Source organism: Cebus imitator, unplaced genomic scaffold (assembly GCF_001604975.1).
Source record: "Cebus imitator isolate Cc_AM_T3 unplaced genomic scaffold, Cebus_imitator-1.0 Scaffold159, whole genome shotgun sequence".
NCBI classification, from domain to species: domain Eukaryota; kingdom Metazoa; phylum Chordata; class Mammalia; order Primates; family Cebidae; genus Cebus; species Cebus imitator.
In genome coordinates, this window is record NW_016107474.1 from 4959629 (window position 1) to 4971888 (window position 12260).

Sequence of the window (12260 nt, forward strand, 5' to 3'; positions counted from 1 at the left end):
AAAAAAAAAAAAAAAGAAATTTCAGAATTTTTTTTAAACAATAAAAAAGTTTCCTCATAAAAATCCTCTAGGTATGACTTCTTGGAAGATATAAAATCCCCCCATTCCTCGAGATCTGACCTGCCTCAGTCATCTGCACCAACTACATGCAGGGATGTCTAAAGCAGGGTGAGGCACCAGAGCTCACCGTTTCTGTCCACAGTAGGGCTCTGCGGACAGACTGTCCCTCCCATCACACAGTGTCTAGTTTGTAAAGATCTGGAAGCACCTAGAAAAGCTGTTTGTTTATAACATACCCTGTTTCTGTCTGGCTTCAGCTGCAGGTGGCCTCTGTAAAGCGCACTGTCCCCTGTAAGAACAGGCGGTATGCCTCAGCCTCTCTACTTCTTCCACCTTGTGTTTATTTTGGAAACTCAACTCAATTTCCCCAAGGAGGTCTTGAGAAAACAGTCCAGCAATTCTGTCTGGCCAGCTAGGCAACCGACATACCTTCTCCATGGTGAGCTGCTTAAAGACAGGGTAATACTTGTGCAAACGCAGTTTCCTAAGCCAGTCTAGAATCCCATTCTGCTCCTGGGTCTGAGGGGTCTGCAGACTGGAAGGCATGAGGATGGCGGGTGATGTGTCCATCTGGGTCCGATAGGCCAGGGCTGAGCCCGCGCTGCCCGTATGGGAGCAGTGGGGCAAGGGGGCAGCTGAGCCAGCCGGGTGCTGCCCGTGGTGCTGGGCTCCGCTCTGCGAGGATGGAATGCCAGCCACTCCACACACAGGCCTGTAGGACGGGAGCAGAAGGAGCACAGAGAAACTGCAGCTTCCACAACCACAGATTCCACCACAGAGTTCACTTCCAGGCCTTCCTGTGCCAGCCTCTGCCTTCTGGCCTGCCCTAGTATCACGGGCCACTCTGAACTGCAAACACTGGCATGCTGTTGTTACTGCCCGCCCTCCCCAACCACCCTTCTGCAGCTAAGATTTCTGTCGTGCACGCCTGTGCACACATGTGCATACAGGTGGCTGTGCAGATACTCTCACATGCCTCTGCCGTGCTTAAGAGTTATGTACCTAATACATGTTTGTGTGTACAAACATGTATTATGTATATGTATCTGTCACAACCAGATATCTGGTTTATATGCTAAGTTTCTGTTACTTGTATTTTTTAAAAACGTGCTCCTCTGATAAATATTTCTGTTACTTCTAAGTCAAAGAATGACACTGATAAATCATAAATTAAAATAGACTATTACATCTTGAATATTCGAATACAATTTTTTTAGAAAAGTAAAATGTAGAAGGCTGGAAGGTGTGACCAGCACTCCACTCTGGCCTTGCTCCTTAACTGCAAAGTCACACCCACGGACTGAGTGCTCACCAGCCCGACACTAGGACACCAGTCCGCTCCTCGAGGCCTCACGCCCAGACTGCATCTCCATGCGGCTCCCCGTAGGGGTGTGCATGCACTGATCTGTGACAGCCCACTTCACTGAAGCAAAGAAGGGGAGCCTCTGTGTTGCCGGCGCACAACTGCAGCTACCCAGGGCCCACGATAAGAGAGGACGCTCCTCAGCAGCACGACCCTGTGTTTCTGGAAGCAGGCTTCTCACAGCCAGATTCTCAAAAATTCTAGTTTCCTAGGTCTGGGATGGGGCCTGGGAGCTTATACTGGGGAGGAGTCCCTGGGAATTCTGGTTCCAGTGGCTCAGAGAACTTTTTTTTGGAAATCATAAATTCAATCATCTCTCCCCAATTCTTCTCAATATCATTCAAGACTCAACTTGAGAATGACTTCATTCTAGAAACAACTTTACACAGGACTCAAAGTAATTGTAAAATGCTTAAATGAAATGTGCTAGTTACCCAGAAGATTTCTTACCTTCCAGACACGCCCATCACTGTACCTACTTTAGAAAGGGAGGGGTTGCCAGGACCTATGAATTTAAAAATAAATATCATAAAAATTTACAGACAATGAAAATACTTTTATTTATGTAATTTATTTATTATTCTTATTCTTATTATTTTTCAGACAGAGTTTTGCTCTTGTTGCTCAGGCTGGAATACAGTGGTGCGATCTCGGCTCACCACAACCTCTGCCTCCCGGGCTCAAGTGATTCTCATACCTCGGCCTCCTGAGTAGCTGGGATTACAGGGTAATTTTGTATTTTTAGTAGAGATGGGGTTTCTCCATGTTGGTCAGGCTGGTCTCGAACTCCCGACCTGGGTAAACTGCCCACCTTGGCCTCCCAAAGTGCTGGGATTACAAGTGTGAGTCACCATGCCTGGCCCTTTTTTTTTTTTTTAATCCTAACCACTAGACTACCAGGGATTTTATACACACACACACACACACACACACACACACACACACACACACACACATATACGTACACATATATACTTTAATCATATGTTACAAACTCACTTGGACTCTGAAGCTGCTGGGGCGGAGAGGAAGTGCTGAGAAACCTCCTGACGTGGTCATTTTTCAACACATGAGAAGGTAATGAGGCCAGGTACCTAAAAAGCAAACAAGTGGTCTTATCAGCATTAAAATGGCATTCCTGCTGAAAAACTGGAAGAAAAAATTTAATTTTTAATCAAGAGAAATGTGTATTAGAGGAAAAAACCCAGAAGTGTTAGAGCCTCATATTCTTCCGGCTTAAAGTCAACTGAGTTCTTGCCCAATTGCCATGCTTCTTCGAGCCCTTCCCTTCGACACTGTGTTCACGGTCTCATCAAGGCCAATGACAGGAGTCGTGCCCCATGACGTGCGTGGGATCAGTGCCGCCCACCATTAGCCAGAAAGGGACTCGGACATCAGTCCCCACGGCCCTGGCTGATCACATTTACGGAAATGGTAGGCCATATTACTGCGTATGCCACTTGAGCCAAGAAACAATCTAAGGTCCAGAGAAAGTGTTTAAGAGACGCCAGTTTTATCTGGGAAGAGTCTCAACCTTGGACCACAGGATGGAAACAGCAACCCAGGATTATTTCACAGGACTGCCAAAGCCCACGACATGGTGGGATCATGTGGAATTCCCTTCCTCACACGCCCAGAACCACCCTCAGCTCACTGAGGGCTCCCAAATCCTCCAGAATTAATGGAAATCCTATAGGCCAAGTAGAGACTCAGGTCCAGGTGGCTGCACGTCCTCTCGAAGCTCCTTGGTGGACCGTGACATTGACCGTGGGACCAGCCTGTCCCTGCGAGCTGCAGACGTGCCGGGCAGCACCGCCCCGGTAAGTGCCTCACCTCAGGCCTGAGTCCAGATCCACGTGGTTTCGCTCCATGTAAAATGCATCCGGACCAGCTAAGCAAGGAATGAGTTTCTCCAAGTTCTCCTCAGGGTAGAGCTGAGATAGCTGAAAGAGAGGACAAAGTATAGGAGGTATGTCAGATCCATCCTGTATCAGCAGAATTCCGCCACTGCAGGAAAACCCAGGGCAGGTGCTTCAGGGTGCCGCCTGCTGGTCTGCTATGATTTATGCCACCCATCAGAGCTATTCTGGTGCCCGCATCCATGTAGGGTATAGAAAGCCAGAAAAGAACATTGCTCTCACAGCAGCATCAGGAAAAGCTTGACAATCTATGCAATCACAACATTCCCTGAGCTCATGTGAGAGTTGCTGGGCCACCAGGTGAACTTACTTTCAAACGCGAACCGCCCCTGTGAGGAGCCAGGAGGGCACAAGGCCCAGGTGGCCACCACACCAGCAGGCCTGGAGAGAGAAGGACACATGGCCACAGGCTGATGCAGCCAAGAGAACTGCTGGAGCCCCAAGAGGGGCAAGTGGGCCCTTCTCCACAAGTTCTCTTCTGTAATAGGAGCCGGAGAGATCCCCATGGGTGACACCTGGGGACCAGACACCAGGTCTTGTGCCATTCCCGGGACCGTTCTCTGGATGTGAGGCAAAGCCCTTAAGATGTTGGAGGAGGGACAAAAACTGTTCCTGGCCCCAGAGCCCAAGCAAAAGCCCCATTTCTAGGGGTGGGGCAGGGGCAATTCTTCTCTTCCTCTGCCATCAGTCACAAGAAGAACCATTGCTCCTGGAAGAAGGAAAAGCACAACTGCTCTGGCGATGGAGGAGGTCAGCTCCCGCTGGGGAGGCAAGACGCTGAGGAAGTGCCACCCCAAAGCCCATAGGCCTGCCTGGGACCAGGCTGGGCTGAGGCGTGGAGAAGCCCCTCGCCCCCACAAACCCAGCACCAGGTAGCAAACAAGCAGTAGCAGTCTACCCCCGAAAAAGGGTTCAGAGGGTAGAGTGCGCTCCGCTGTGTACCACAGGCCTGCAGGGATGGCTGAGCTGGGAGCAAAGCAGGACGCTGAACAAGAACCCTCCAGGCTCAGGCAGCAGCTGCCTCCACTGGAGAGGCCCTGCAGGTAATTGGCAGCAAGAGAGCCCAGCGCCAGTTCCGTCTTGCCCAGATGGCCTCCAGAACCCCACTAAGGGCCTGGCAGAAGAGGTGTTGACCCCTTCCAGGCAAGACATACAAAATAAATAAACGGGGGGGGGACACTCTTGTCAAGAGATAAGGGCATCATTAGAACCAGATTCAGAAATAACCCAGATGTGGGACCTATCTGACAGGGGCTTCCAACAGCTATGATGGACATACTAAAGAACCTAGAGAAAAAGACAACATGTACGAACAAACGAGAACTTTCAGCAGAGAGATGGAAAATTCTTTTTCCTTGAGATAGAGTCTTGCTCCGTCGCCCAGGCTGGAGCGCAGTGACGCAATCTTGGCTTACTGCAACCTCCGCCTTCCAAGTTCAAGCAATTCTCCTGCCTCACGCCACCACGCCAGGCTAACTTTTGTATTTTTAGCAGAGACGGAGTTTCACCATGTTGGTCAGGCTGGTCTCAAACTCCTGACCTCATGATCTGCCCTCCTCAGCTTCCTGAAGTGCTGGGATTACAGGCGTGAGCCACCACGCCTGGGAAAGAAATGGAAACTTCCTAGGACACGTCAAATGGAAAAACCAGGGAGAGAAGACACAAAAGAAACCCCTGGCAGCAGAGTGAGGACAAAAGAAACCCCTGGCACCAGAGATGAGGACTTGAGTACATGCACAGGCTCCACAACAGCCTGGGAAGAGCTGAGGGAATCAGCTGGCATGGAGAGGGGCACAGGAAGCACCCAGACGCACAAACCGAGAAACGCACAAACCGAGAAACGCACAAGCATGAGAGAGTGGTGGGGTGGCAACACCTGGAGTCTGAGGCGTGTGCAGCTGGAGTCCCAGGAGAGGAGAGGATGGGGCAGAAGAAATACTTGAGGATAAAATGGTGCCAGGCGCAATGGCTCACGCCTGTAATCCCAGCACTTTGGGAGGCTGAGGTAGGCAGATCACCTGAGGTCGGGAGCTCAAGACCAGCCCGACCAATGTGGAGAAACCCCGACTCTACTAAAACTACAAAATTAGCCAGGCACAGTGGCACATGCCTGTAATCCCAGCTACTCGGGAGACTGAGGCAGGAGAATCACTTGAGCCTGGGAGGCGAAGTTGCAGTGAGCCAAGATCATGTCACTGCACTCCAGCCTGGGTGACAGAGTGAGTCTCTGTCTCAAAAAGAAAAAAAGGACAACAAAAACACTGAGACAAAAGCCCAATGAGAGGTTGAAGTTCCAGCCAGCATTAGTGGAGTCGAGGGAGGATGTGTTTAACAAAATGAGAAACTACACACAGAGGTGAGGAAACTGAGTATTTTAAACACTGCAGAGGGAAAAGCAGATTCTAAGAGGGGTGTCTGTTACCCTCGAAGGCATGGCCTGTAGTGTTCTTTAATGCCTGAGATGCCAAAAAGGTAAGTGTGATCAGAGACTGTCCTCACTCCACATTCTCCTGCAGGATGGGGCTCTTGGCTTTATAATGAAAATGTAAGACTCTCTTTGGAGACATTTACATGTGCTATCCCATTCACAGAGGTGACTGTCTGACATGCCTCATTTTGCTGAGACAGTGGTTCACGCTATAGCACAGGCCAGTGGGCCCTAAACATCTGAACCAGGTATTTGTAAAGATAAGGGTGGTGTATGCCTATAGTCTCAGCTACTGAGGAGGCTGAGGTGGGAGGATCACCTGAGCCCGGGAGGTCAAGGCTGCAGTGAGCTTCGATGGCAGAAAAGGAAAAAGAGGCAGGGGAGGGGAGAGGAGGGGACGGGAGGAGAGGGGAGGGGAGAGGAGGGGAGGGGAGGGGAGGAGGGGAGCCTCCTCTGAGTCTCAACAGCAGAAGGAGGGGACCCGTGGTGTCAGGATCCTGTGCTCACGGCTGCACTCATGTTAGCAGCGGACTGGGGAACCCACGGTGGATGGGCAGGAGGCCTGGCCCTGCGTTGGCTCACTGGCTGAAGGGAGTGACCGGTAAAATTACTCTGTGGTATCATCAGCCACTGGGGAATGTGATTCTTTTCATTTTTATAAGAGCCCTTGATCACCTTACCTTTGAAATAAATTCAGTCACTTCAGAGGAAGATTTGGTTACTGATGTTATTGAAGAATCAGACCATAAGACCTTAAAAACAAATAAACAAACAAACCTTAGAAACAGACGCCACATACTTGGTTCTCGGCACACGAGTCCGGGTACGACTGGGGCACAGGTTCAGTTGGCAGCTGAGCCCATGGGCTGTGCAGCTGCTGTGGGAAGCACCTACGCATTCCTTGACTTGTTACAGAAACAACAGTCACACAGCTCCAGTCCTCTCACGTTTAACTTGTTTTGTGCAGTTATTCAGAGTATCACCAAACTACTCCAGTGTGGGGTCTACAGCTGCCAACTGTAAGTTCTAGAAAATCCCTGACAATTTTAATTGCTTGTGTGTGCCCTATGCACTTTCCTCAGGGAACCTCCTGTTCTTAGGTGAGCCTGTGTGCCTCAGAGGCAGGACCGACACATTTCCAGAGAGCAGCTCTTCAACCCACAGCGAGGGCCCGTGGTGCGCCAGACGCTGTGGGCACACAGTGAGCCCAGGCCCTGCTCTCAGGACACCGCAGAGCTGTGGGGGCAGCGTGAGTCCATCAACAGCCCCACGACAGGGCAGTGAACACCAGAGCTGCAGAAGAGGGATCCGGGGAAAGGCATGGAAAGGGTTTTCTGGAGGAGGTTCTGCAACGCCTGGTATGCCCAGCCCCAGCATGAGCATCTGCGTTTCCTTCCCCGCATACAGCAGCGGGCGGTGTCACTGCATAGCTTTACGGATGTCCATCTCCACAGATGCACGCTAAGCTCCAGGGGCAAAGGGGCGTGTCTTTTTGCTCAGCTTCCCCCAGCTATCACAATGGTTGTCACATGAGGTGCTAACTAAGCCCTAATGAGGGGGAAGAAGAGCGGGCTTTTGCACATTAGAGGGAGTTTCTGCACGGACAGGCGCTTGGGATGGCTTCTGAAAGGCAAATAAGAAGTTAGCTACAGGAATGAGATGGACAGAGGGGATGGCCTGAGATGACAGGGCAACCAGGTCAGGAAGGGACAAGCACCAAATGCAAACTGCACTCAAGTCCTCAGGAAGCCAGGGGATTTCAAGTTGGCAAATAAAATGACCAAATATATTGTGCATACGCAAAAGTGGTATTAACACTGATTTAGAGCGCAGAGAGCTCAGCGGCACCCAAACCACCTCTGCTCCCCCACCCACACACATGCACCTGCAGAGTCTAGCCCCCAGCGTCCACCCTCCTGTCTGCTGAACCTCAGGCCAGTCTCTGTCTTCAGTCGTTGTCACATTACGCAGCAGCCACTCCTGGGTCTGTTTCATCACGCTCTCATAACACATAGGCCAGTCAAGGGAAGAGGCCACCTCTTCTCCTGAAGCCTAGTGCCTACCAGAATTCATCAAGGAAGCACCGGTGTCCTTGGAACTAATGGCTGCAAGGAGCTCACCATGCCACCTAGAGTCTTCCACATCTAAAATGAAAATATTTGAGGCTGGGCACGGTGGTTCACGCCCATAATCCCAGCACTTTGGGAGGCCAAGGTAGGTGGATCACCTGAGGCCGGAGTTCAAGACCAGCCTGACTAACATAGAGAAACCCTGCCTCTACTAAAAATACAAAATTAGCTGGGAGTGGTGGCACGTGCCTGTAATCCCAGCTACTTGGGAGGCTGAGGCAGGAGAATCGCTTGAAACCGGTAGGCAAAGGTTGAGGTGAGTAGAGATTGCGCCACTGCACTCCAGCCTCAGTGATAAGAGTGAAACTCCATCTCAAAAAAAAAAAAAAAAAAGTTGAGCTAGATCTATGCCTGAAATATTAAAATCTGCTAACACTAAAAAGCTTTGGCAGAGGCTCCTAAGCTGCTTCCCCACACAGAACTCCAAGACCACCACAGACAACAGGTGCAAACTTCTGCCATGAAGATGCCTGACCGAGGGTGTACCTTTGGAGGTAAAGCGTGTCATAGAGAACTTCTCGTCTGCACAGCTCTCACACCTACTTCTAGGCTGAATCTTTCCTACTGTGCCCTAACCGAAGAAAGATGTGAAATCCAACGGCCCAACAATAAAACGTGGCGTGGACTGGTCATCTTATGCTGCAACAGACAACTCACTTTTCCAACAGTTATCCCCTTTATGCATGAGTCTTCTACTTTGTGTTCGGAGACATTCTTCTCTGACCTGCAGGTGCAGCTCACATTTCTCCCTAAGACTGTCAGAAGGTGAACACTGGAAACAGACCACACGGGCAGGCGGAGGCCAGCCCATCTCCCTCTGCAGGTGATGGGGGCTGACTTCTAAGCTGCAGGAGCTTCGATACAGACCTGGCGGAGCCCTCTGCCTCACCTGCCCACTTGCCCTGCAGCACCAGGAGGGGAACCGGCTGCAGGAGGGTCATGGGAGTGGGAGCAACGTCCTCTTGTCATGCCTGCCTGACCCATGCTATCGGGACAAGTGTCCAACCAAACCCACAAGTATCCACAGCCTGCTACCCCATTACTTTACATTTCACCAAGAAAAAGTGCTGCCAGTAAGATTCTGGCACAGCATTTTATACTATGTCTTCAAAGAGCTACTGAGCCTTATCTGGACAAATTTTCAGGCATCTTAATCATGCCCCAAAGCCAAATGTGCACAGATCCCATGCATGCTCAGGATGGTTTCACATGCAGAGTCTAGCTCCTCCGACTCACCGTGGACTAGCTCTGAACATCCCAATTTCTCCATACAGCCTCCCTCCAGAGTTCCTAGAGCTACACAGCCCCACTGTGTACAAGAAAAGGCCCAACCAGGCATCCCTGGGGGCAGGCCCAGCCACACCCCTGAGGGGACAGGCAGCCCAGGAACCCCAGACCTGAGCCAAGGCCCAGCACAGAGACAGGCAAAGCCAGCAAGGAGAACACGGCAGCCAAGGGAAAGCACAGACTGATTTTAAGAAAACTAAAAACCTTTCAACAGTACTGTTACTAAGCTAAGAGAAGAAAGCATATCCGAGAACAGGATGTTAGGAAAAAAGAACGGGTTGGGTGTGGTGGCTCACACCTATAATCCCAGCACTTTGGGAGGCCGAGGTGGGCAGATCACCTGAGGTCGGGAGTTCCAGACCAGCCTGGCCAACAAGGAGAAACCCCATCTCTACTACAAATACAAAAAATTAGCCGGGCGTGGTGGCACACACCTGTAATCCCAGCTACTGGGGAGGCTGGGGCAGGAGAATCAAGTGAGCCGGGGAGGCAGAGGTTACAGTGACTTGAGATCACGCCATTGCACTCCTGTCTGGGCAACAAGAGGGAAGCTTTGTCTTAAAAAAGAAAAAAGAAAGGAAAAAGAACTGTCAGAGCACAAGAGTTCTCTTAAATGAAAACTAGTCCAGTAGGAATGAAACACTCAACTAAAGACAGAAAGACGAGGCAGCCTTCTACAGAGCAGAGCAAACACCCGGCAGGTTGTAGGTTCTCGTGCACACGAGAGGGATTCCAGCCAACAGAGAAAGGTGTGGGGGAAGGAACGGTTTTCTAAGTCCTTCTCAAAAAACAAACAAACACAAAACAGCTCGAGGAGAAACACAGTGTTGGACACTGGGTGAGACATGAAGACACCCAGAATGTACCACTCGGCTCCACCAGGGCTCGGCTCCGCCAGGGCTCGCCTTCTGCAGCCACGCTCATCACCACAGGATCCCCAACCTCGGAGGGCAGGGTCTACCCAGTGCCTGCTGCTCTGGCAACGCCTGTGGCATCTCAGGCCTTCTACTGTACACACGTACACGTGATACAAACAAAGACTCAGGGAAACCTCACTCGCCAGGACTCCCTCTTTGCTAATAATGACAGCAAACTCAGAACAGTTAATGTTGTTTGGAGAATGAAAAACAATTTTTTTCTTTTCTTTTCTTTTTTTTGAGACAGTGTCTTGCTCTGTCGCCCAGGCTGGAGCACGGTGGCGCAGTTTCGGCTCACTTCAACCTCCACCTATCGAGTTCAAGCAATCCTCGTGCCTCGGCCACCCAAATGAAAAATAAACTTTTAAAGAAAAGATACAACACTAAAATAATGTCTGGGTAGCTTTAAAGAATGGTTTCGTAAGAGTTGTTTATTAGTATTATTGTATAATTTTTTCTTTTTTGAGACAACGTCTCAGTCTGTTGCCCAAGTTGGAGCGCACTGGTGTGATCTTGACTCACTGCAACCTTGACCTCCCAGGCTCAAGTGATCCTCCCACCTCAGCCTCGTCAGTAGCTAGGATAGGTGAGTGCCACTATGATCAACTAATTTTTGTATTTTTTTTTTGTAGTGATAGGATCACCATGTTGCCCAGGCTAGCTTAAGCGGTCTGCCTGCCTCGGCCTCCCAAAGTGCTGGGATTACAGGCGTGCGCCACTGTGCCTGGCCCCTATAATTTTTTTTTTTAAGAGACAGGTCTCGTTGTTGCCCAGGCTGGTCACAATCTCTTTGCCTCTGGTGATGCTCCCGCCTCAGACCCTGAATTGCTGCTTTTATATCAAAAAGCTTCAACCATTTGCATCCTGTGTACTGACTTGATTTCCTCAGAAACTAGGAATTAACAATTTCGGCAAAATCAAAACTAACTCCACAGATTAAAAGCTCGTACATCTTGACGTCATCTTAATCCAGTGACTTATATCGTCCTATAAAACAGTAACCTTTCATTTGTATCCTGGAGCACAACAATACATAAAAATTAAAATAAGAAACAAGACTGAGAAAATCAGTGAGGCACGGAGAGGTTATTTCTCCCTGAAAGTTTTCAGAAGAAAATGTTTCTTTGAACCTTGCCATACTGTTAACAACAGACTGCTCTGCCTCACTGAAATATGGCAGATACTCCTAAGAGTGCCGTTCTATGCTCTGGCCACAGTATAATCGCTATTTATTTCCACTTACAAAGGACGACTTATTTTTTAAAGGACAATTTGATTTTCATTAGTCAAGGTGCTAGGGACAAAAGGAAAAGCCTGAATCTTCAAGTATTTTTTTTAACAAAAGGAGTTTGAATGAATTAAAACTGACAATGACCTGCATATATTTAGGGGCTGCATCTGCTGTGCTGACCCCAGAGCACTTGTGAGCCACGTCCCACCATGACAGCAAGCAACACCCCTAAGGTGTCCTCTGGCCCCTCTTCAGGGAACCACTGACTGCTTCCATTGCTACAGATGAGTTTGCATTTTCTAGAATTTTATGTAACTAGACTCATAAATGGACTTATTGAGTATATACTCATTTTTTTTTGAAGGAGTCGTCTAGTTTCTTTCACACAACATGAGATTCGTGCATATGGCTATCTCAGTCATCCATTCTGAGACCACTCACCATTACTGCCGAGCGGAATTCCACTGCGTGGACGTAACACCAGGGTTGGCCTATCCACGCTCCTGTGAACGGTATCTCGGCTGTTCACAGTCTTAGAATGTTACAAACAAAGCTGCTATAAACACTCATGCGCGAATCTTTTATGAACATGTGCTTAATTCCTCGTGGGTAAACCTAGGCTGGAACTTATAGGTCATATTTAAAAAAAAAAAAAACTGCCAAACTGTTTTCCAAAGTGGTGGCACCATTTCACATCCCACCTTTAATGCAAGAGATTCCAGCTCCTCCACACTGCAGCCTGAGGTCGGTGGGGTCGGTGGTTTTCATTTGAGTATTTTAAGAGGTGTACAGGCTCTCACTGTGGTTTAACTGGCATTTTCCTAATGTTAAGCGATGGTGAATATCTTTTCATATTCGTTTATTTACCACCCATGGACCTTCCTATCATCCTTGGCAAATCATCTGTTCAAATCTTTCATTCATTT

At 49.3% G+C, this 12260-nt stretch overlaps 1 protein-coding gene across 2 annotated transcripts in view; it reads right to left on the reverse strand.

Annotated features, from left to right (window-relative positions):
• Positions 1 to 12260, reverse strand: part of ZCCHC14 (zinc finger CCHC-type containing 14) — an 80397-nt gene that overhangs the window by 10598 nt on the left and 57539 nt on the right. For both annotated transcript variants that reach the window (XM_017543674.2, XM_017543673.2), the window contains exons 4-8: positions 6451 to 6522; positions 3257 to 3366; positions 2423 to 2517; positions 1874 to 1928; positions 490 to 772 (exon numbers count right to left, since the gene is read on the reverse strand). In XM_017543674.2, coding sequence (XP_017399163.1) covers positions 490 to 772; positions 1874 to 1928; positions 2423 to 2517; positions 3257 to 3366; positions 6451 to 6522 — 615 coding nt within the window. The remainder of the gene's footprint in view (positions 1 to 489; positions 773 to 1873; positions 1929 to 2422; positions 2518 to 3256; positions 3367 to 6450; positions 6523 to 12260) is intronic.